General features: G+C 46.5%; 1 protein-coding gene across 1 annotated transcript in view; it reads left to right on the top strand.

Moving 5' to 3' along the window:
• The window catches only part of TK2 (thymidine kinase 2), a 138,782-nt gene extending 128,190 nt beyond the window's left edge, over window positions 1-10,592 (top strand). The window contains exons 8-10 of the mRNA XM_063945406.1: window positions 4,712-4,791; window positions 6,880-6,960; window positions 10,034-10,592. Coding sequence (XP_063801476.1) covers window positions 4,712-4,791; window positions 6,880-6,960; window positions 10,034-10,111 — 239 coding nt within the window. The 3' untranslated portion in view covers window positions 10,112-10,592. The remainder of the gene's footprint in view (window positions 1-4,711; window positions 4,792-6,879; window positions 6,961-10,033) is intronic.
• Window positions 10,593-25,729: the final 15,137 nt, after the last annotated feature.

Below are 25,729 nucleotides of genomic sequence, written 5' to 3'. Positions count from 1 at the left end.
AACAGGTCCTCTCTGAGAGGAAGAGGCCACGGATCTTCTGTGAGCATTTCCTGCAGATCCAGATACCAGGCCCTTCAAGGCCAATCTGGAACAATGAGAATTGTCTGTACTCCTCTTCGTCTTATGATTCTCAATATCTTTGAGATGAGAGGAAGAGGAGGGAACACATAGACCGACTGGAACACCCACGGTGTCACCAGGGCGTCCACTGCTACCGCCTGAGGGTCCCTTGACCTGGCGCAATATTTTTCTAGCTTTTTGTTTAGGCGGGACGCCATCATGTCCACCTGTGATTTTTCCCACTGGTTTACAATCATTTGAAAGACTTCTGGATGAAGTCCCCACTCTCCCGGGTGGAGGTCGTGCCTGCTGAGGAAGTCTGCTTCCCAGTTGTCCACTCCCGGAATGAACACTGCTGACAGTGCTAACACGTGATTTTCCGCCCATCGGAGAATCCTTGTGGCTTCTGCCATCGCCGTCCTGCTTCTCGTGCCGCCCTGTCGATTTACATGGGCGACTGCCGTGATGTTGTCTGACTGGATCAGTACCGGCTGGTTTTGAAGCAGGGGTTTTGCCTGACTTAGGGCATTGTAAATGGCCCTTAGTTCCAGAATATTTATGTGCAGGGAAGTCTCCTGACTTGACCATAGTCCTTGGAAGTTTCTTCCCTGTGTGACTGCTCCCCAGCCTCGAAGGCTGGCATCCGTGGTCACCAGGACCCAGTCCTGTATGCCGAATCTGCGGCCCTCTTGAAGATGAGCGCTCTGCAGCCACCACAGCAGAGACACCCTTGTCCTTGGAGACAGGGTTATCAGACGATGCATCTGAAGATGCGATCCGGACCACTTGTCCAACAGGTCCCACTGAAAGGTTCTTGCATGAAACCTGCCGAATGGAATCGCTTCGTAGGAAGCTACCATTTTTCCCAGAATCCGCGTGCAGTGATGCACCGACACCTGTTTTGGTTTTAGGAGGCCTCTGACCAGAGATGACAGCTCCTTGGCCTTCTCCTCCGGGAGAAACACTTTTCTCTGTTCTGTGTCCAGAACCATCCCTAGGAACAGCAGGCATGTCGTAGGGACCAGCTGTGACTTTGGAATGTTTAGAATCCAGCCGTGCTGTTGTAGCACTTCCCGAGATAGTGCTACCCCTACCAACAACTGCTCTCTGGACCTCGCCTTTATCAGGAGATCGTCCAAGTACGGGATAATTAAAACTCCCTTCCTTCGAAGGAGTATCATCATTTCCGCCATTACCTTGGTAAAGACCCTCGGAGCCGTGGAGAGACCGAACGGCAACGTCTGGAATTGGTAATGACAATCTTGTACCACAAACCTGAGGTACTCCTGGTGAGGATGGTAAATGGGGACATGTAGGTAAGCATCCTTGATGTCCAGCTATACCATGTAATCTCCCTCGTCCAGGCTTGCAATAACCGCCCTGAGCGATTCCATCTTGAACTTGCATTTTTTGATATATGTGTTCAAGGATTTCAAATTTAAAATGGGTCTCACCGAACCGTCCGGTTTCGGTACCACAAACATTGTGGAATAGTAACCCCTTCCTTGTTGAAGTAGGGGCACCTTTACTATCACTTGTTGTGAATACAGCTTTTGAATTGCCTGTAACACTGCCTCCCTGCCTGAGGGAGTGGTTGGCAAGGCAGATTTGAGGAAACGGCGGGGGGGAGACGTCTCGAATTCCAGTTTGTACCCCTGAGATACTATTTGAAGGATCCAGGGATCCACCCGTGAGCGAACCCACTGATTGCTGAAATGCTTGAGACGGGCACCCACCGTACCTGGCTCTGCCTGTGGAGCCCCAGCGTCATGCTGTGGACTTAGAGGAAGCGGGGGAGGACTTTTGCTCCTGGGAACTGGCTGTATGCTGCAGCTTTTTCCCTCTACCTCTGCCTCTGGGCAGAAAGGACGCGCCTTTAACCCGCTTGCCCCTATTGTGCCGAAAGGACTGTACCTGATAATACGGTGCTTTCTTTGGTTGTGAGGGAACATGGGGCAAAAATGTGGACTTCCCAGCTGTTGCTGTGGAAACGAGGTCCGAGAGACCATCCCCGAACAATTCCTCACCCTTATAAGGCAGAACTTCCATGTGTCGTTTGGAATCTGCATCACCTGTCCACTGCCGAGTCCATAACCCTCTCCTGGCAGAAATGGACATAGCACTAATTTTGGATGCCAGCCGGCAAATATCCCTCTGTGCATCTCTCATGTATAAAAGTGCGTCTTTTATATGCTCTACGTTCAGCAAAATAGTGTCCCTGTCTAGGGTATCTATATTTTCTGACAGGGAATCTGACCACGCAGCAGCAGCGCTGCACATCCAGGCTGAAGCTATAGCCGGTCTCAGTATCACACCTGTGTGTGTATATATAGATTTCAGGATAGCCTCCTGCTTTCTATCAGCAGATTCCTTCAGGCCGGCCGTATCCGGAGACGGTAGTGCCACCTTTTTCGACAAGCGTGTGAGCGCTTTATCCACCCTAGGGGATGTTTCCCAGCGTGACCTATCCTCTGGCGGGAAAGGGTACGCCATTAGTAACCTCTTAGAAATTACCATCTTTTTATCAGGGGAAGCCCACGCTTCTTCACACACTTCGTTTAACTCTTCAGATGGAGGAAAAGCTACTGGTAGTTTTTTCTCTCCAAACATTATACCCTTTTTTGTGGTACCGGGGTTAACATCAGAAATGTGCAACACATTTTTCATTGCCTCAATCATGTAACGTGTGGCCCTACTGGAAGTTACATTAGTCTCTTCGTCGTCGACACTGGAGTCAGTATCCGTGTCGACATCTGTGTCAACCATCTGAGGTAGCGGGCGTTTTAGAGCCCCTGATGGTTTTTGAGACGCCTGGGCAGGCACAGGCTGAGAAGCCGGCTGTCCCACATTAGGTATGTCGTCAAACCTTTTATGTAAGGAGTCGACACTATCACGTAATTCCTTCCACAGCACCATCCACTCAGGTGTCGACCCCGCAGGGGGTGACATCACATTTACAGGCATCTGCTCCGCCTCCACATAAGCCTCCTCATCAAACATGTCGACACAGCCGTACCGACACACCGCAAACACACAGGGAATGCTCTGACAGAGGACAGGACCCCACAAAGCCCTTTGGGGAGACAGAGAGACAGTATGCCAGCACACACCAGAACGCTATATAACACTGGGATCCCACTATCAATGAGTGATTTCCCTATAGCTGCTTTTTTATATATATTACATATATATATATATCTATACTGCGCCTAAATTTAGTGCCCCCCCCCTCTCTTTTTTACCCTTCTGTAGTATTCTCAGACTGCAGGGGAGAGCCAGGGAGCTTCCTTCCAGCGGAACTGTGAGGGGAAAAATGGCGCCAGTGTGCTGAGGGAGAAGCCCCGCCCCCTTTTCGGCGTACTTTCTCCCGCTTTTTCTGTGATACTGGCAGGGGTGATTTTACATCTATATAGCCTCTGGGACTATATATGATGTATATTTTGCCAGCCAAGGTGTTATTTATTGCCCTTAGGGCGCCCCCCCCCAGCGCCCTGCACCCATCAGTGACCGAAGTATGAGGTGTACATGAGGAGCAATGGCGCACAGCTGCAGTGCTGTGCGCTACCTTGGTGAAGACTGAAGTCTTCTGCCGCCGATTTTCCGGACCTTCTTCGTGCTTCTGGCTCTGTCAGGGGGACGGCGGCGCGGCTCCGGGAACGAACACCAAGGTCGGGTCCTGCGGTCAATCCCTCTGGAGCTAATGGTGTCCAGTAGCCTAAGAAGCCCAAACTACCACCTGTTAGGTAGGTTCGCTTCTTCTCCCCTTAGTCCCTCGCTGCAGTGAGTCTGTTGCCCGCAGATCTCGCTGAAAATAAAAAACCTAAATATACTTTCTTTCTAGGTGCTCAGGAGAGCCCCTAGTGTGCATCCAGCTCGGCCGGGCACAAGAATCTAACTGAGGTCTGGAGGAGGGTCTTAGTGGGAGGAGCCAGTGCACACCAGTAGTCTAAAAGCTTTCTTTATAGTTGTGCCCAGTCTCCTGCGGAGCCGCTAATCCCCATGGTCCTTACGGAGTCCCCAGCATCCACTTAGGACGTTAGAGAAATAAAAGCCTCACACCTTAGTACATAAGGCACGACTAAGGCCACAGTAAGAAAGCACACACCCTTGATGTACATTCTTTAAGCTATAGAGATCCACAGAACTAGACTGGCCAGGCCTGTCAATCATTGACGTACAGAATTACAGGGTTACTGTTTTCAGAATATTTTTGTCAAACGCAATATTAAAAAACACAGTTTTTATTTGTCATAGAGAAAAACAAAAGCCAGCCCAGCTGGTTATCTGACATACCAGAGAGAACTGTACTTTAGTATTTGTTATGAACATTCCTTTATCTGTGCAATATATTGTATTTTGTATCGTACACAAGTCAATCCCTTGAGACGATTGTCAGCCTAGGTTCCTCATGCTGCTATGTTACCGAGTAACAAAGGAGTAAGCTTGTGGTTTCGGTACCCCATCAATCCTGCACTTTCTAGTTACTGTAAATAGATTTTTGTGTTTCCTGTACAAGATGCGGCTGCATAGAGGCCTACTGGGAGGAACCACAACAGTAAATACTCACATTCCTGTACTCTCAATGCAGCGCAATAGACGTCTGTAATAGCTAATAACTGTATTGTATGTCGTCCCCCCCTCCCCCCTACAGTTTATCTGCGGACATCACCTGAAACCTGTTACCAGAGATTAAAGATGAGGTGTAGAGAGGAGGAGCGGGTAATACCACTGGTAAGACTTTAATGGCTTCTTCTCCAGTCCAGAGGGTGTCATTGCCGTCTCTTCACCAGAACACATTGTGTTGACTACTGCTTCGTCCAGTGGAGTGATTGGAGAAATAAAAAGCATTTTGACACCATAATGTAGTTTTCTTAAAAAATGTGTAAAGCAGATGATACATTTTAAAGTGTTGTGTTTTATTCTTTTCATTGGTTACATCAAAGTATTTTGCTTTGCTCTTGTTTTGTGATAGGCTGACACTAGTCGTGAAACAAAACATAATGAAACATGCAAGAAGCAGTTGAGCAATTTCTCTACCTAAATCTTCAGTGACAGGGACAGTTCTTTTTGTACTAGCAGAATACTTGCTCAGTTTATCTCTGTCCCCACTTTAAACCTATTACCACCAAAAAAGGGGAGTGGCAAATGTAAAATATTCTTAACAAAGCCAAAATCCACATTGTAGTAGCCCACATCCTTTATTAGGAATGGTGTGTCATTTTATACACTAATCACAATGACAGATGTGTCCTCGTACATCATTGCTGCAGTTGCGCCAAACAGACCCCCTTGGCGCGCTAGGTCCCTTGAGACTCTGATCGCATCAGGTGTCTTATTTGCCAAAAAATGTCTTTGTCCCAACGCGATGCAACTAGGACGCACCAGGAGACTGCGTGAATTCATTTCTTAGATGGCACTTGTAGATTGTGTGTGACTGAGTCTCTGACTCTGTATACGAAGTGCTACAAAGTAGCAGCCACAGGTTGTTGTTTTTTTCAATATGAGTTCCATTGTGCTCAGTTGCACACAGATCTACAAGTGTCCTATATTAAATGGATCCGCTTAGTCTCCTTGTGCGTCTTAGTCACACCGCATTGCAAATGAGACACATTTTATGCAAAAAAGACGTGCTGTGCTAACAGAGCTGCACAGGACCTTGCGGCTCACTCACGCTAGGCATCTAGTGCTGCGTGGTGTTCTGCGCCTAGATGTATGAGGACACCTTTATTTGTAATGTTTAAATAAGTAAAGTAATTATTATGAGAGAGGGCTGCTTATAGATGCGTCTTTCCTCATCTAGCCTCCATACGTAATGAGTCTCAGCACACAGGGTGGATGAGAGACGCCAGTTCTTGTGCGACTCGGCCAGCGTCGGGCGTTTTTTATTTTCCCCGTATTGCTATGTGAATAAGACAAACAAGCAGACTTTGCTGATTAAAGTGATATGCGGCATGCCTATATTCTGTGTGCGACTGCGGCTGTATCTGCATATGAAATTCTAGGTTACAGTGTATTTTAGGAAAACACTAACATAGCATTTCATATGCAGAAATAACAATTGCGAACAAGATTTTTTTTTTGAGGGGGAAAAAATGCATGAAAAGATGATTGACGTTGGTAAACGCGCCCACGACTAGGCGCGAATAGAGGGGCTGTGTAACATGACTGCAGCAGCGATGAGGGAAGACATGTCTGTATTTCAATGAGCTCTCAGCTGTTTATGGCTTTCAGAAAATGTATATTGGTCTATCTATGTATATACTCACACAACGCTCCTTGCCTATCTGAGACATTTTAAAAAGAATAGGTGCGGCAATATTGAATGGCAGAAGTAAACTCGTGTTCGCATTAGCACTCTCTATAATGTGTATACAAGATCTGTAGCAAGCACAAGTCTGCTATTCAAGAAGCTTGGAGAACCCTTGTCCATTATTCCCTTCAGTAAGTAAGTGTTGATCCTTATAAGCCCTGCTATGAATAAAAAGGGTCACCTACTCTTTTAGAAAGCAGTAATGGAGCAGGTAGCTTCTGTGTTAGTGAGATCAGAGCGACAGACTTGTTAATAATAGGGTACTGTAAAAAAGGAGCTAATGAGGATCAGGTGGAAACTCTGCTTGGGATCAGTACAGGTCAGTCCACCCTGACAGCAATTGTTTAGTCGTGAGGGTGAACAATAGGTTGTTAGAAGAGAGGGTTGCTGGTTCAGCTGATGTTGGTTATTAATTATGGATGTGAACACAAGCTGCATGATAAAAGTATTTTTGATTATCAGCCCCAAGGACCGGAGAAAAAAAAACATATTTTTTTTTTATCTTCCAGGAATATCTGTATGCGATTCATGGGCTCTATGAAGAGTGGCTCATTAAGCAGACCTCGTTTCCTGTGCCAGCGCCTGTTCTTGTAAGCATTGTATAAAGTGGTGTGTTGTATCATGAACATGCCCTAATTCCATGTTCAGCTGCTACTATGCACCTGAGGCTTGCATACACATGGCACTGCTTATGTATCTGTGGAACGCTAACTTTGAGCTGCATTCATTTGCTTGGTGACAACAGCTCAATCTACAGTATGAATTGAAAAGGATGTGGAGGTGAACCCACAGAACACTGTAATCACATTCTCTGGGACTCTCTCCATGTTGGAAACTAGTCTTGTTTGATGTGTTTTGTGCAGCATTCACCCAGTGACTGAATGCAACTCAGTTAGGGGGCTATTCATGAAGCAGTGAAAAGTGGAGAAGTGAGCCAGTGGAGAAGTTTCCCATGGCAACCAACCAGCATTGAAGTAACATTTATAATTTGCATACTATACAATTGTACAGAGCAGCTGATTGGTTGCCATGGGCAACTTCTCCACACTTTTCACTGCTTCACGAATAGACCCCTTAGTATTACACGGTTGCATAGGATTTATAGGCTGGGTGGCCACAGTATTATTTCCACCAGGTGACTTTGCGTACATTAGATATTCCGCAGATACTGCTGACGTAAGATGGATGAATCTGTATAAGATCGGATAGGTGAAGGTATGCCGAGATTAATGAAGTGTATAACAAATAATGGGAAAACCACGTTATCTAATGGACTTTGAACGTGGAATGATTGTTGCCGCCTGCAGCGGTGAGAGTATTAGTAAAGCGGCTACACTGGTGATTTGTTCAAGGGCGGAAGTTGTTATGGTGTAGAGTGAGTGAGCAGACCAAAGACTTGGGGGTACATTTACTAAGCAGTGATAAGAGTGGAGAAGTGAGCCAGTGGAGAAATTTCCCCATCAACCAATCAGCAGCTCTGTATCATTTTATAGTATGCAAATTATAGATGTTACTTCAGTGCTGATTGGTTGCCATGGGCAGCTTCTCCACTGGCTCACTTCCCCGCTCTTATCACTGCTTAGTAAATGTACACCTAGGTCTGTGCACAAGGCCTTCGATCATAACCGCCTCCCGGATGCTCCAGTGGCTTAGACAGTTGGCGGGCTTGTTCAGCCCCACAGACGAGCAACCATACATAACATTACGGATAATATTACAGGAATTGGACAGTAAATGATTGGAAAAGGGTTATTACATTTTCACTTACAACTTGTAGATAGTAGGGTGAGGATATGGCTAATATTCCCCATGAAACACGCCAACAGTTACTAGATTCCATGCCTAGAAAAATTCAAGCCGTATTAAGGGCCCAACAAAGCATTAACATTTACTTGTAAAGTGCAATGAAATATGCTGGCGCTATATACAATACGTAAGAACAAAACAGTAATTACAACAAGGGTAATAACAGACACGCAGAGAGGTAAGAGGGCCCTGCTCCCAAGTCTACAAACTAAACTACTAACCTCGTGGTCATAGTAATTTGGCCCCCTGTGTATGTTTACATATAAAAACAGTGAGCACTGGAGTCAGAGGTGGACGCAATATCGATGTTTGTGGAGTTGAACAATTTGTTTTACTACGCATGCAACAAGACTGGTTACCAAAGACTGTCACAGTCAGAGTTAGGATGCAGAATGATTGGCAGTCAGTGAGAGTTTTATGGGAGGTAACTGGTGGTAAAAAAAAAGATTAAAGACTTGCGTAACACATCTGCTTGGTAACACAATGGAGAATGATTTTGACACAAGGTTGTGGATTTGTGTCGCATCCTCTGTACCAAATGGTTCATTCTGTAGATTAAACCTTGCTCACTAATAACAAAAGCAAAGTTCTACTCATTAATATTGTAGAGAGGAGGCCTTGTGGAAAGCTCTTTCTATACTGAACGTATACGGTTTCTACTGCCTACCCAAATAAAGTCTCTCTAATACAATTTAGGCGCTACAGTAGAAATAAAAGGAAACTAAATCTGTGCACAATAAATACTATAAGTATTGCTACATATTAATATCCAATAGTGAGATCAACACTTGGAGGTTTCCTGTTGTGGGTAAAACCAGTATTCATTCTGTTGAAGTCGCACATAATACGACTAAAGTACTGTGTGACCAACGTTCATAAAACAACTGGCTGTATATTCACAAATTCCTGAAACAAAAATACATTCTAATTATTAGGGCTGGATTAAAATGTTATCGCTGGTCCCGGCACCCACGAGCGTCCGCCGGCAGCTATTCAAATGTTGCTGCCGACGGCCACGAGAAGTTCATATCCGCTTGCTACCCCTGGAGGTAGTGAGCTGAAATGCGCGTAAAGAGACCCAAACGGGTCTTTTCACACTCGCGACCATTAGTTTAGTCGGGTTTAGGTGCTTTGCACGCTCAAACCCATCCCTAATAGGCACAATTGCATATCGCCCTGTGATCTCCCGTCACTTTAGACGGGAGATCGGGCGCGATAAAACAGTTAAATTCCCTCCTTATTGTCTATTCTTTCCTGGTTTCTTTGAACTCCTATTCCCACACTAATGGAGGCCAGTGAAGAACAATAAGGGGTCGGTCCTAAAGGGTGCAATGTGCTGTTGCCATGGCATTTAAACGGCGGCAACGGCACACGATCTTGCACTCTTCGCGGGCTGATTTCGCACCAAAGTGCTCTGAGCCATATGGGGCAGCGAGCACTTTTGTGTGAATTCGAGCCACCGTAACGTGCAGCCACTGCCGCGATGATTCGCACCCGCGATAACATCACAGCTAATAGGATCCACCCCCTAAGAGGAAAAGCTTAGCACAGTAAATAGGAGGGTGGTTCAGTGAGCAAGGTAACATGATATGAGGCGCAGTGTAATGGCTGTGAGGGGTAGCAGTGGTCTGTCTGCTCTGGCCTGGTGGGGAATTAGAATGAAATAGAGAATTTTGCACTTGTTACCTTATTGTTCCTCCCTCGTAGTTTGCTGTAGAAATAATGTATAGTCTTGAAGGTAAATCATACTTATGTGTCTTATGTAAATACATTTCCTACTTTCTTAAAGTGTAGTTATGTTTCATATTCATTGTTGCTGTGTATAAGGAAAGTCTACGTTGTTTCCTATTTGCACAGGTAATAGATGCGGATAAGGATCTGGAGGAGATGATTCAGCACTATGAAGCTAATCGCGGAAGGATCCTTTCAGCTTGATACAAGACCTTTTTTGAGCCTTACAACTTTTGAAACTGCTATAGCGTAGACTATGCCATCACACGTTTGGAGCAGATCTTTCTTAGGGGCTGAAGCAATATTTGTGAGTGTGCGGCTTATCAATTGGCTGCAGCCACAGAATGGCATGCCCTAAAGATGTATAGGTAACAAGTGGGTATGTCTTACTCTACAGATTGGACCGTTTTGGGGGGCCAGGCATTAGTAAAGCATAGTTGTTTCATTGGACCAATATACCAGCTCTTCGTTTTAGTGCAGAAATGTCAGATTCCCCACGTACGGCTGCTAGTGGATACATTTTACTCCAATATTTATTTATTTTTTTCCACTTTTGATTTTTATGATTTAGTTTGTATTATTATTATTATGTTGTTTAAGGGGCCATTACCCCATACTACCCTTCCACACTCCTTTGTACTTCTTGTTGCAGATTGATACGCATAAAGTGACATTTGTTTTACAATGCAGTTGATGGCTGAATGCTTTATACGTTAGACAGCTCGCATTTTAATTTCACCTATTTATATTATGTCTGTGCTTACACTCAAGTTAATGGGGGTCATTCAGCGTTGATCGCACGCTGCCGATTTTCACAGCGCAGCGATCAGGTAAAAAAAACTGCGCATGCACCGCAATGTGCACGCGCGTTGTACGGGTACAAACAGCATAGTTGCTGTGCAGTGCTTCTAGCGACTAATCCATTCGCACAGCCAATCGCAAAGAGATTGACAGGAAGAGGGCGTTTATGGGTGTCAACTGACCATTTTCTGGGAGTGGTAGGGAAAATGCAGGCGTGTCCAATCGTTTGCAGGGTGGGTATCTGACGTCAATTCCGGTACCTCTGTCGCTGGAATCATCGCACAGGTTAAGTAACTACAGGGCTGGTCTTGTTTTGCACAAAATGTTTTTGTACCGCTCGGCTGCACATGCGATCGAACACTTGCAAAGCGAAAATACACTCCCCTGTGGGCGGCGACTATGCGTTTGCACGGCTGCTAAAAGTAGCTAGCGAGTGATCAACTCGGAATGAGGGCCAATGAGCAGTAACTAGACAACTACCCAACAACCAATGATCTTAATGGGCTAGTAAATATTGTTGGAGGTAGCTCTACCATGCCGTGCTACCAGCTGTCATAATTCCAGTGAATGAAAGGACCCTTTATACTTCATGACTATTCACTCAATACTGTTTTTGATAAGAGGTTCACTACAAAGAACTACATAAGGGTCCGCAATCTATATAATAAATTCAGCTGCTAATAAAATTGTCATCACGTTGGCATTTAATGATAGTTGTCACGACCTTTGACACACTCCCATCAGGGTTACTGATGTTACGTCAAGACACTTCTGGCATAACACACATCTATAGGGTCCTATTTATCAATGGGTGTTTAAACTTATTGCATTTGAGAAACAGTGCTCCAGCCAATCAGCTCGAGTTTGAAAAATTACAGTTGTGAGCCGATTGGCTTGAGCACAACAAGTTTTATCATTTTTTTTTTTTTTATTTTATGATTTTTATTGAGTTTTAACGCTGGTAAATAAGTGGTCCCCATAGTCTCCAAAGACTTTTATTATTTCCTATACAGATGTGTCCTCTTACAACTTTGCTCCATGCTCTACAAGTCGCGTTACACATAACACGTGAGTGCCGTGTGACTCTGTAGCGCTTAGCATCTTTTTTGCGTGTTTTTTTATTGCGAAAATGTATCTAAGACACAATGTAATGCAATAGGACGTATGAGCTGCTTCTGCTGATTGAAATATGCTGCTTGCCTGTATTCTGTGTGTAATAGCGGCTCTATCCGCATCTAAAATGAAACGTTAGTGTTTTCCAGGCAAAAGAAGCAACAAAACAAAAAAAAAAAGGTGCTAGGCGCTACAGAGTCCCGCCACAGCATGGCGCAACTTGAAGGGCTGTTTAGTATGACTGCAGCAAGAATGTAAGAGGACCCATCTGTACATACTTATAACAGATTCTCCTGACGATAACAATGTCATAAGCAAAAATGTACAACAGCATAGGCAACAAAAATGCTTGTATGGATGTACAGGCCACATACAGAGACGAAAGACTCCGCCTCCCAAAACTAACGGTAAAGATGTAAATAGGACGTTAGTACGGCTGTGCGCAGCTAACGCAGTGACATGCACAGTCTGTGTCTGCTCTGCAGGACAACTAGCAGACTTGAACACTGAAAGATTTAAAAATATACACCTGGCGCTGTCACCTACAATGTGAAAGCAGCTAGTCTCGGGACACTGATCCCAGTTGTCCCAAGAATTAAAAGAACTAAAACAAACAATAAGACAGCGCTTTTAACGTTGTATGAAAAAATAGCCTATACTTTATATTTCATATATAGAATACAGATATAAAAGGATTTTCACCTATACATATATATAGATATCACACTAAGATACCGGCCAGTACCAATTTTAATCTAAAAAATATATATTAAAATTATCTCTGTAACAAAAACAATTAATTCAAAATATCCAACTAGAGTAACAATTGCCCTGTATCTCTATAATTCTCCTAATAGGGCTATTAAGATGTATATTCCTTAAATTTTCTATATAGCACAATAAGCCTTGTTAGTAAGCAGAGAAATCCACATGCATCTGTTAATTTAGGCAAGAAAGAATTTAAAGTAGAGGATTTTATCCAACAGTTCAAGCAGGTTGTTTGGTAGTGCACTATAGATGTAATTGGTGGTGCAGCTGTTAATTTGAGATCAGCTGTTAGCGTTTTAATCAGATAGATATTGAGCCTGTGTTATAATCAATACCGTCCATACCTTACAACAGACTTGATGTTGTTATATTAAGCATATATCGCTATTATTATATAATCAACTGTGTATACAAATAGGCAGTATGTATACAACTCCGTCTGGATATCTGAGAATCCACAATACACCACGAGTGTGGTACACTCTGTACTCTAATGGATACCTCTCCTCACAATGCTTGTGGGCATATCAGCCTTCCAGCCAGTGGCAATGATGCTGTGATCCTTATCTCACTCTCCGGTGTAAGGGCTTTCTCCTAAATACTTTTGGATGCCTGGTGGCTACTTCAAACAGCCGCTGCAACACAGCGTGATGAAAGCTGCAGTGAATCCCGGCTCTCCTCAGCACAGCCAGCGCCGGTACGAGCACTCAGTCACGGCAGCAGCAGCAGCAAAATGATGATGTGGTGCTAGCACAATGAGTCCACAAACGCGTTTCTCCGCCTACCCTCCGGCTTCGGCGGCTTCCTCAGTGAATAATTCACTGAGGAAGCCGCCTAAGCCGGAGGGTAGGCGGAGAAACGCGTTTGTGGACTCATTGTGCTAGCACCACATCATCATTTTGCTGCTGCTGCCGTGACTGAGTGCTCGTACCGGCGCTGGCTGTGCTGAGGAGAGCCGGGATTCACTGCAGCTTTCATCACGCTGTGTTGCCGCGGCTGTTTGAAGTAGCCACCAGGCATCCAAAAGTATTAAGGAGAAAAGCCCTTACACCGGAGAGTGAGATAAGGATCACAGCATCATTGCCACTGGCTGGAAGGCTGATATGCCCACAAGCATTGTGAGGAGAGGTATCCATTAGAGTACAGAGTGTACCACACTCGTGGTGTATTGTGGATTCTCAGATATCCAGACGGAGTTGTATACATACTGCCTATTTGTATACACAGTTGATTATATAATAATAGCGATATATGCTTAATATAACAACATCAAGTCTGTTGTAAGGTATGGACGGTATTGATTATAACACAGGCTCAATATCTATCTGATTAAAACGCTAACAGCTGATCTCAAATTAACAGCTGCACCACCAATTACATCTATAGTGCACTAACAAACAACCTGCTTGAACTGTTGGATAAAATCCTCTACTTTAAATTCTTTCTTGCCTAAATTAACAGATGCATGTGGATTTCTCTGCTTACTAACAAGGCTTATTGTGCTATATAGAAAATTTAAGGAATATACATCTTAATAGCCCTATTAGGAGAATTATAGAGATACAGGGCAATTGTTACTCTAGTTGAATATTTTGAATGAATTGTTTTTGTTACAGAGATAATTTTAATATATATTTTTTAGATTAAAATTGGTACTGGCCGGTATCTTAGTGTGATATCTATATATATGTATAGGTGAAAATCCTTTTATATCTGTATTCTATATATGAAATATAAAGTAAAGGCTATTTTTTCATACAACGTGAAAAGCGCTGTCTTATTGTTTGTTTGAGACTTGAACACTGGCCTGTACTTATACAGACTTTTTGTTTTCTTTCTAAAAAAAAAAAGGAGAGAAGAGCAGTAAACAGAGGGGCAGGAGAAAATAAATGGATTTTGTGTTTGTTAATGCTTTGTTCAGCTGATCAGTTAGATTTGATTGCTTGGATTTTTGATAAAATGAGCGCTATTAAATTAAAGGATATGTATATGTATGGATACTGGTAAAATATAAAATAGGATTTTGGTTACCTACCGTTAAATCCTTTTCTCGTAGTCCGTAGAGGATGCTGGGGTCCATATTAGTACCATGGGGTATAGAGTCCACCAAGAGCCATTGCCACTTTAAGAGTTTAATAGTGTGGGCTGGCTCTTCCCTCTATGCCCTTCCTGTCAGACTCAGTCTAGAAAACTGTGCCCGAGGAGACGACATACTTCGAGAGAAGGAATTACACAGATAGTGGCAAGATTCATACCAGCTCACACAACAGGCAAATCCGGCTAACATGCCGAAACAACTCAGCAACAGCTGAAACAGTAAATAACGCAGAACTTACCTAGGAACCAGGCAGTACTGAACTATAAATCCAATGCAGGGAAACGCAGCGCTGGGCGGGCACCCAGCATCCTCTACAGACTATGAGAAAAGGATTTACCGGTAGGTAACCAGAATCCTATTTTCTCTTGCGTCCTAGAGGATGCTGGGGTCCATATTAGTACCATGGGGATGTTACCAAAGCTCCCAGTACGGTAGGGAGAGCGCGGAGGCTCCTGCAACACTGCTTGACCAAACTTGAGGTCATCAGAGGCCAAAGTATCGAACTTGTAAAACTTGGCAAACGTGTTCGACCCAGACCAAGGAGCTGCTCGGCAGAGTTGTACAGCCGAGAGACCCCAGGCAGCAGCCCAGGAAGAGCCTACTTTACGAGTAGAGTGGGCCTTTACAGATTTCGGACACGGCAATCCTGCCGTGGAATAAGCATGCTGGTTAGTGAACCTGATCCAGCGTGAAATCGACTGCTTAGAAGCAGGACACCCAATCTTCTCGGGATCATAGAGGACAAACAGAGAGTCACTGTTCCTATGACGAGCCGTCCTCTACACGTAAATCTTCAAAACCCTCACTACATCCAAGGCCTTTGAAGCAATTAAGGAGTCAGTAGCCACTGGCATCACAATAGGTTGGTTGATATGGAAACCCGATGCAACCTTAGGCAGGAACTGTGGATGAGTCCTAAATTCCGCCCTGTCTTCATGGAAGATCAGATAGGGGCTTTTACAAGATAAGGCCCCCAATTTCTGACACGCGTCGCGCAGAAGCCAAGGCCAACAAGGTGACCGCCTTCCACGTGAGAAACTTGAGATCAGCCTCCAGTAGAGGCTCAAACCAAGCAGATTGCAGGAACTGCAACACCACATCAAGATCCCAGGGTGCCGTTGGAGCCACAAAGGGAGGCTGGATGTGCAGAACCCCTTTTAAAAAGGTCTGAACCTCATGGAGGACAGCCAATTGTTTTTGGAAGAAGATGGACAAAGCAGAGATTTGGACCTTGATGGAGCCCAATCTTAGCCCCATATCCACCCCTGCTTGCAGGAAAAGGAGAAAACGTCCAAGTTGAAACTTCACCGGAGGAAACTTCTTGTACTCACACCAAGAAACATATTTTTTCCAAATGCGATGATAATGTTTAGACGTTACCCCCTTCCTAGCCTGTAGCAGGGTAGGAATGGCCTCACTCGGGATACCCTTCCGAGCTAAGATCTGGCGTTCACCCGCCATGCTGTCAAACATAGCCGTGGTAAGTCTTGATAAGCGAACGGCCCCTGCAGTAGCAGATCCTCCCGAAGAGGCAACGGCCGTGGATCTTCCAGCAGAAGATCCAGTAGATCCGCGTACCAAGCCCTCCTTGGCCAGTCCGGAGCAATGAGGATTGCCAAAACCTTTGTTCTTCTTACCAGTTGAAGAACTTTTGGTATCAGAGGAAGTAGAGGGAACACATACACTGACGTGAACACCCACGGTGTTACCAGTGCGTCCACCGCCAGTGGGTCTCTCGACCTGGAACAGTACCTCCGCAGCTTCTTGTTGAGGCGGGAGGCCATCATGTCTATGTGAGGAACCCCCACCGACCGTTTACCTCCTCGAACACCTCAGGATGGATGTCCCACTCTCCTGGATGGAGATCGTGTCTGCTGAGGAAGTCTGCTTCCCAGTTGTCTACACCCGGAATGAAGATTGCCAACATCGCCACCGCGTGCCCTTCTGCCCAGAGGAGGATTTTTGACACCTCTGACATGGCAGCCCTGCTCTTCGTCCTGCCTTGTCGGTTTATGTAGGCCACTGTGGTCACGTTGTCCGACTGCACCTGAACAGCCCGATCCTTAGAAGGTGTGCTGCTTGCAGGAGGGTGTTGTACACGGCCCTGAGTTCCAGGATGTTTATTGGGAAAATTTATTCTTGATCCGACCAGCTTCCCTGAAAGGTTTCCCCCAGAGCGACTGCTCCCCAACATCTTAGACTTGCATCTGTAGTTAAAAGGATCCAGTCTTGAATTCCAGACCTTCGTCTTTCCAGAAGGTGCGGAAGTTGCAGCCACCAGAGGAGTGAAATCCTGGCTTTTGGAGACAGGCGTATCCTCTTGTGCATGTGAAGGTGAGAGCCCGACCACTGGTCCAAGAGATCCAGCTGAAAAGGTTGAGCATGAAACCTGCCGTACTGCTGAGCCTCGAAGGCGGCAACCATCTTCCCCAGAAGACGTATGCATTGATGAACCGATACCCAGATAGGCTTTAAGACATCCCGGACCATTGTTTGAATCACCAACGCTTTCTCCACCGGGAGAAATATCCTCTGGACTTCCGTGTCGAGGATCATTCCCAGGAAAGGCAGCTTCCTTGTCGGCTCCAGATGAGACTTCGGAAGGTTCAGGATCGAGCCATGCTTCCTGAGCAGCTGTGTCGTGAGCATGATGGATCGCAACAACCTCTCCTTGGACGACGCCTTGATCAGGAGATCGTCCAGATATGGAATTATGTTCACCCCCTGTTTGCGGAGGAGAACCATCATCTTGGTGAAGATCCTTGGTGCTGTGTAGAGGCCAAACCGCAGTGCCTGGAATTGATAGTGATCATCCAACAGTGCAAACCTGAGATATGCCTGATGCGGCGACCAAATGGGAATGTGGAGGTAAGCATCCTTGATGTCTAGAGACACCAGGAACTCCCCCTCCGTCAGTCCTGAGATGACAGCTCTCAGAGATTCCATCTTGAATTTGAACTCCCTGAGTAAGGGTTCAAAGACTTTAAGTTTGGAATAGGCCGTACCGAACCATCCGGTTGCGGTACCACAAAAAGGTTCGAATAATAACCCCTGTTCCACTTCTGAGACAGAACTGGAACATCGAACTCCAATTGTTAGAAACTTTTGCGCTATATTATAAATTTATATGATATGGCTGACAAAAATAAGACTCCTATTGAATTAAAAATATTTAATAATATATGAATAATCACAAATCATAAAACAAGACCGGTCTTAGTAGTTTAAACATCTAAGATGACAAGTATATATACTTTCCAATAAAAGGAGGTGGACTTAAGCATATTCTGTGCACAGAGGTGTAAAAACTAGCTCTATAGCTAAATGACTTGATTTACAAAGTCAAAAAAATAGACCAAGTGTAGCTGCTGGTAGAACCCGTATAATAGATGTCTACAATAGACAGTCACTTTGTATCAAAGTTCCTTTGAATGTAATAATCCAACATAGGTCAGTAAAATGAATAGGAGCCGTTTTCAACCGGAATCTTACGTGAGGTGTGAGCAAGTAGTATCAGCAGGAGTACATCCCGACGTCCACCACACTGGCTTCTAGCTGCGGGGAAAACGGCACCTGCACTGGCTCCTGCTACAACCTGTCCTGCTCGGTCTGAATACTCCACAGGTCTCCACCTCTACGTGCCGTTTGCGGGCACCGGTGAGCGGCTCCTCTCCACTCAAGAATAAACAACCAGCAGATGAATGCTGCGGCCGGTATGTACTACGGGTCTAACTCCAGCTGGGGTCCAACAGTTCAGCTTCTGAAGCTGAACTGTTGGACCCCAGCTGGAGTTAGACCCCGACAGGCTGGAAATGGTCAGTGTAGGGTATCTTGCTGGCTCAGGGCGACCCTCACAGTGCCGCACCGCAGTACTGCTGAGCAATCCGGGAGCGCGGTTAATACCGTGCTCCCACCCTTAAGCCGCCCTCTTCACACTGACCCCCTGCTTGTAAGGGGGGGACAGTGACTAACTCGCCACACTTCAGCTCAGTGAGGGGGTGGCGGCTGACTGCCAGGGTGAGCGTTCCCCTGTGGCAGGGCGCGATCTGTCCCCTCTGGAGCTCAATGTCCAGTCAGCGGAGGCAGTGGCTCAAGACACTGCTCCCCCCCTCAGTCCCTCGATGCAGGGAGGCTGTTGTCCGCAGCCTCCCTGTGAAAAAAACAAACTCTAAAAATAAGATTTTACTCACCGGTAAATCTATTTCTCGTAGTCCGTAGTGGATGCTGGGAACTCCGAAAGGACCATGGGGAATAGCGGCTCCGCAGGAGACTGGGCACAACTAAAGAAAGCTTTAGGTCACCTGGTGTGCACTGGCTCCTCCCACTGTGACCCTCCTCCAAGCCTCAGTTAGGATACTGTGCCCGGATGAGCTGACACAATAAGGAAGGATTTTGAATCCCGGGTAAGACTCATACCAGCCACACCAATCACACCGTATAACTCGTGATACTATACCCAGTTAACAGTATGAAAACACTGAGCCTCTCAACAGATGGCTCAACAATAACCCTTTTGTTAACAATAACTATGTACAAGTATTACAGACAATCCGCACTTGGGACGGGCGCCCAGCATCCACTACGGACTACGAGAAATAGATTTACCGGTGAGTAAAATCTTATTTTCTCTAACGTCCTAGTGGATGCTGGGAACTCCGAAAGGACCATGGGGATTATACCAAAGCTCCCAAACGGGCGGGAGAGTGCGGATGACTCTGCAGCACCGAATGAGAGAACTCAAGGTCCTCCTCAGCCAGGGTATCAAATTTGTAGAATTTTGCAAACGTGTTTGCCCCTGACCAAGTATCAGCTCGGCAAAGTTGTAAAGCCGAGACCCCTCGGGCAGCCGCCCAAGATGAGCCCACCTTCCTTGTGGAATGGGCTTTTACAGATTTAGGATGCGGCAGTCCAGCCGCAGAATGCGCCAGCTGAATTGTGCTACAAATCCAGCGATCAATAGTCTGCTTAGAAGCAGGAGCACCCAGTTTGTTGGGTGCATACAGGATAAATAGCGAGTCAGTTTTCCTGACTCTAGCCATCCTGGAAACATACATTTTCAAGGCCCTGACTACGTCCAGTAACTTGGAATCCTCCAAGTCCCTAGTAGCCGCAGGCACCACAATAGGTTGGTTCAAGTGAAAAGCTGATACCACCTTAAGGAGAAACTGGGGACGAGTCCTCAATTCCGCCCTATCCATATGGAAAATCAGATAAGAGCTTTTACATGACAAAGCCGCCAATTCTGACACACGCCTGGCCGAAGCCAAGGCCAATAACATGACCACTTTCCACGTGAGATATTTTAGATCCACGGTTTTAAGTGGTTCAAACCAATGTGATTTTAAGAAACTCAACACCACGTTGAGATCCCAAGGTGCCACTGGAGGCACAAAAGGGGGCTGAATATGCAGCACTCCCTTTACAAAAGTCTGAACTTCAGGCAGTGAAGCCAGTTCTTTCTGAAAGAAAATCGACAGAGCCGAAATCTGGACCTTAATGGAACCCAATTTTAGGCCCAGAGTCACTCCTGACTGTAGGAAGTGCAGAAATCGACCCAGCTGAAAGTCCTCCGTTGGGGCCTTCCTGGCCTCACATCATGCAACATATTTTCGCCAAATACGGTGATAATGGTTTGCGGTTACTTCTTTCCTAGCTTTAATCAGCGTAGGAATGACTTCCTCCGGAATGCCCCTTTCCTTTAGGATCCGGTGTTCAACCGCCATGCCGTCAAACACAGGCGCGGTAAGTCTTGGAACAGACAGGGCCCCTGCTGTAGCAGATCCTGTCTGAGCGGTAGAGGCCATGGGTCCTCTGATATCATTTCTTGAAGTTCTGGGTACCAAGCTCTTCTTGGCCAATCCGGAACCACGAGTATCGTTCTTACTCCTCGCCTTCTTATTATTCTCAGTACCTTTGGTATGAGAGGCAGAGGGGGGAACACATAAACCGACTGGTACACCCACGGTGTCACTAGAGCGTCCACAGCTATTGCCTGAGGGTCTCTTGACCTGGCGCAATATTTATCTAGTTTTTTGTTTAAGCGGGACGCCATCATGTCCACCTGTGGCCTTTCCCAACGGTTTACCATCAGTTGGAAGACTTCTGGATGAAGTCCCCACTCTCCCGGGTGTAGATCGTGTCTGCTGAGGAAGTCTGCTTCCCAGTTATCCACTCCCGGAATGAACACTGCTGACAGTGCTAACACGTGATTTTCCGCCCATCGGAAAATCCTTGTGGCTTCTGCCATCGCCATCCTGCTTCTTGTGCCGCCCTGTCGGTTTACATGGGCGACTGCCGTGATGTTGTCTGATTGGATCAGTACCGGCTGGTTTTGAAGCAGAGGCCTTGCCTGACTCAGGGCATTGTAAATGGCCCTCAGTTCCAGAATATTTATGTGTAGGGAAGTCTCCTGACTTGACCAAAGTCCCTGGAAGTTTCTTCCCTGTGTGACTGCCCCCCAGCCTCAAAGGCTGGCATCCGTGGTCACCAGGACCCAGTCCTGTATGCCGAACCTGCGGCCCTCTTGAAGATGGGCACTCTGCAGCCACCACAGTAGCGATACCCTGGTCCTTGGAGACACGGTTATCAGCCGATGCATCTGAAGATGCGATCCGGACCACTTGTCCAACAGGTCCCACAGAAAAGTTCTTGCATGGAACCTGCCGAATGGGATTGCTTCATAGGAAGCTACCATTTTTCCCAGGACTCGCGTGCAATGATGCACCGATACCTGTTTCGGCTTCAGGAGGTCTCTGACTAGAGATGACAGCTCCTTGGCTTTCTCCTCCGGGAGAAACACTTTTTTCTGGTCTGTGTCCAGAACCATCCCCAGGAACAGTAGACTTGTCGTAGGAACCAGCTGTGACTTTGGAATGTTTAGAATCCAACCGTGCTGTTGTAGCACTTTCCGAGATAGTGCTACCCCGACTAACAACTGCTCCTTGGACCTCGCCTTTATAAGGAGATCGTCCAAGTACGGGATAATTAAAACTCCCTTTTTTCGAAGGAGTATCATCATTTCGGCCATTACCTTGGTAAACACCCTCGGTGCCGTGTACAGTCCAAACGGCAGTGTCTGGACTTGGTAATGGCAATCCTGTACCACAAATCTGAGGTTCTCCTGGTGAGGATGGTAAATGGGGACATTCAGGTAAGCATCCTTGATGTCCAGGGATACCATGTAATCCCCCTCGTCCAGGCTTGCAATAACCGCCCTGAGCGATTCCATCTTGAACTTAAATTTTTTATGTATGTGTTCAAGGATTTTAAATATAAAATGGGTCACACCGAACCCTGTGGTTTCGGTACCCCAAACAGTGTGGAATAGTAACCCTGTCCTCGTTGAAGTAGGGGTACCTTGACTATCACCTGCTGGGAATACAGCTTGTGAATTGCCTCTAGCACAGCCTCCCTGCCTGAGGGAGTTGTCGGCAAGGCAGATTTGAGGAAACGGCGGGGGGAAGACATCTCAAATTCCAGCTTGTACCCCTGAGATACTACTTGAAGGAAACAGGGATCCACCTGTGAGCGAGCCCACTGATCGCTGAAATTTTTGAGGCGGCCCCCCACCGTACCTGGCTACGCCTGTGGAGCCCCCGCGTCATGCGGTGGACTCAGAGGAAGCGGTAGAAGAATTTTGATTCTGGGAACTGGCTGACTGGTGCAGCTTTTTCCCTCTTCCCTTGTCTTTATGCAGAAAGGAAGCGCCTTTGACCCGCTTGCTTTTCTGAAGCCGAAAGGACTGTACCTGATAATACAGTGCTTTCTTAGTCTGTGAGGAAACCTGAGGTAAAAAAATTTCTTCCCAGCTGTTGCTGTGGATACGAGGTCCCAGAGACCATCCCCAAATAATTCCTCACCCTTATAAGGCAGAATCTCTATGCGCCTTTTAAAGTCAGGATCACCTGTCCAGTGACAGGTCTCTAACACCCTCCTGACAGAATGGACATTACATTAATTTTGGATGCCAGCCGGCAAAATATCCCTCTGTGCATCCCTCATATATAAGACGACGTCTTTAATATGTTCATATGTTAACAAACTAGTATCCCTGTTTGACAGGGACACCGACCACGCTGCAGCAGCACGATCTGCAGGTCTCAGTCTAGTACCTGAGTGTGTAAATACAGACTTCAGGATAGCCTCCTGCTTTTTATCAACAGGTACCTTCAAAGTGGCCGTATCCTAAGACGGCAGTGCCACCTTTTTTGACAACCGTGTGAGCGCCTTATCCACCCTAGGGGATATCTCCCAGCGTAACTTATCCTCTGGCGGGAAAGGGTACGCCATCAGTAACTTTTTAGAAATTACCAGTTTCTTATCGGGGGAACCCACGCTTTTTCACACACTTCATTCACTCATCTGATGGGGGAACAAAACACTGCCTTCTTTTTCTCCCCAAACATAAAACCCATTTTTAGAGGTACTTGGGTTAATGTCAGAAATGTGTAACATATTTTTTTTTTTTTTATTGCCGGGATCAAGTCACGGATGTTCCTAGTGGATTGTGTATATGTCTCAACCTTGTCGACACTGGAGTCAGACTCCGTGTCGACATCTGTGTCTGCCATCTGAGGGAGCGGGCGTTTTTGAGCCCCTGATGGCCTTTGAGACGCCTGGGCAGGCGCGGGCTGAGAAGCCGGCTGTCCCACAGCTGTTACGTCATCCAGCCTTTTATGTAAGGAGTTGACACTGTCGGTTAATACCTTCCACCTATCCATCCACTCTGGTGTCGGCCCCACAGGGGGCGACATCACATTTATCGGCATCTGCTCCGTCACCACATAAGCCTCCTCATCAAACATGTCGACACAGCCGTACCGACACACCGCAATCATACAGGGAATGGTCTGACTGAGGACAGGACCCCACAAAGCCCTTTGGGGAGACAGAGAGAGAGTATGCCAGCACACACCAGAGCGCTATATAATGTGGGGATTAACACTATAACTGAGTGAATTTTCCCCAATAGCTGCTTGTATATACAATATTGCGCCTAAATTTAGTGCCCCCCCTCTCTTTTTAACCCTTTGAGCCTGAAAACTACAGGGGAGAGCCTGGGGAGCTGTCTTCCAGCTGCACTGTGAAGAGAAAATGGCGCCAGTGTGCTGAGGGAGATAGCTCCGCCCCTTTTTCGCGGACTTTTCTCCCGCTTTTTTATGGATTCTGGCAGGGGTATTTATCACATATATAGCCTCTGGGACTATATATTGTGATTATTTTGCCAGCCAAGGTCTTATTATTGCTGCTCAGGGCGCCCCCCCCAGCGCCCTGCACCCTCAGTGACCGGAGTGTGAAGTGTGTATGAGGAGCAATGGCGCACAGCTGCAGTACTGTGCGCTACCTTGGTGAAGACTGATGTCTTCTGCCGCCGATTTTCCGGACCTCTTCTTGCTTCTGGCTCTGTAAGGGGGACGGCGGCGCGGCTCCGGGACCGAACACCAAGGACGGGCCTGCGGTCGATCCCTCTGGAGCTAATGGTGTCCAGTAGCCTAAGAAGCCCAAGCTAGCTGCAAGCAGGTAGGTTCGCTTCTTCTCCCCTTAGTCCCTCGGTGCAGTGAGCCTGTTGCCAGCAGGTCTCACTGTAAAATAAAAAACCTAACATATACTTTCTTTCTAGAAGCTCAGGAGAGCCCCTAGTGTGCATCCAGCTCGGCCGGGCACAAAGATCTAACTGAGGCTTGGAGGAGGGTCATAGTGGGAGGAGCCAGTGCACACCAGGTGACCTAAAGCTTTCTTTAGTTGTGCCCAGTCTCCTGCGGAGCCGCTATTCCCCATGGTCCTTTCGGAGTTCCCAGCATCCACTAGGACGTTAGAGAAACAAACTTTTCTAAAGAAGCTCTGTAGAGCTCCCCCAGCTGTGACCGGCTCCTCCGGGCACATTTTCTAAACTGAGTCTGGTAGGAGAGGCATAGAGGGAGGAGCCAGCCCACACTATTAAACTTTTAAAGTGCCAATGGCTCCTGGTGGACCTGTCTATACCCCATGGTACTAATATGGACCCCAGCATCCTCTAGGACGTAAGAGAAAATCGGGAAGAAACTGGGTAATTAAACCACATTGTAATGTTTGTTTGTGCTCCTTATTAGGATTTGGGGCAGGAGAGTAAGAAATAGAAAGACTGAGGAGGGGAGAAGAGAGTGAAGAGGAAGGGTTTTGGAGACAGAACTAAGGTGAATGAGAAGAGAGATATTGTATAGTAATAGGTGGAGGGAGAGAGGAGAAAAAGTGGATGCTGAAGGAACTAAAAATGGCAAAAGGGTTTAGCTGTAAGTCTGGTCAACAGTTCTCATGCCAATATGACAATGCCAACATCGTTGCAATGTTGGCATGCTTAGCAAGGCACAGTGACCATGTTGTCAATGGTGGCCCAGCACCAGCAGTCACTTACTTCTTCCTGGAGGTAGCATCATCTTCCGTGTTCTTCCAGTGCTGAAGTTTGACGATCAGCAAGTTTTTTTTTTTTTTTACCCTAATCCTTAACCCCCCCCCCCCATTCCTGGCAGACTATCCCTAAACTCCCCCCACAGCCTGACTGTCTGCATTCTGGGAATGTCGACATATCGCGTGCCATCATTTCAGATGTCAACATTGTAAACATGTTGACGCTGTGTCTGTTGACACAGAGCTTAGCTCTGCCCCTCACACCAGTGAAGCCCCGCCCGAGGCTGTGATGGGCCCGCAGTACCTTGAATGGAACAACATGAATGACCATCGGTGGGTGAAACCATCAATGGCTCCCTTGCTGATGGTTTTATACTATCGAGGTTAACCATCAATGGTACTATCGATGTGACTATCAATTGTTAACTCACTGAGGCCATCCTTAAATTGCAGGGAGGGACGAGAGGTGCAGCAGTCAGCTTCACCTCTGATAGACACTGCTTGCAGAGCTGGGATCGGGTCTACACCACGGCTAGTAATACTGCAGAGAAATAGAGCCAAGAGAGGCATGCCTCACTGTGGGCGGGATGTACTAACCTCTCCCGCCGCCACATTAACTGCTTTTCTCTACGGTCCCCTGACATATTCTCCACGGAAAA

Source organism: Pseudophryne corroboree, chromosome 11 (genome assembly GCF_028390025.1).
Source record: "Pseudophryne corroboree isolate aPseCor3 chromosome 11, aPseCor3.hap2, whole genome shotgun sequence".
NCBI lineage: Eukaryota > Metazoa > Chordata > Amphibia > Anura > Myobatrachidae > Pseudophryne > Pseudophryne corroboree.
The sequence above is the reverse complement of the archived record's forward strand: the minus strand, read 5'-3'. Positions and strand labels throughout refer to the sequence as shown.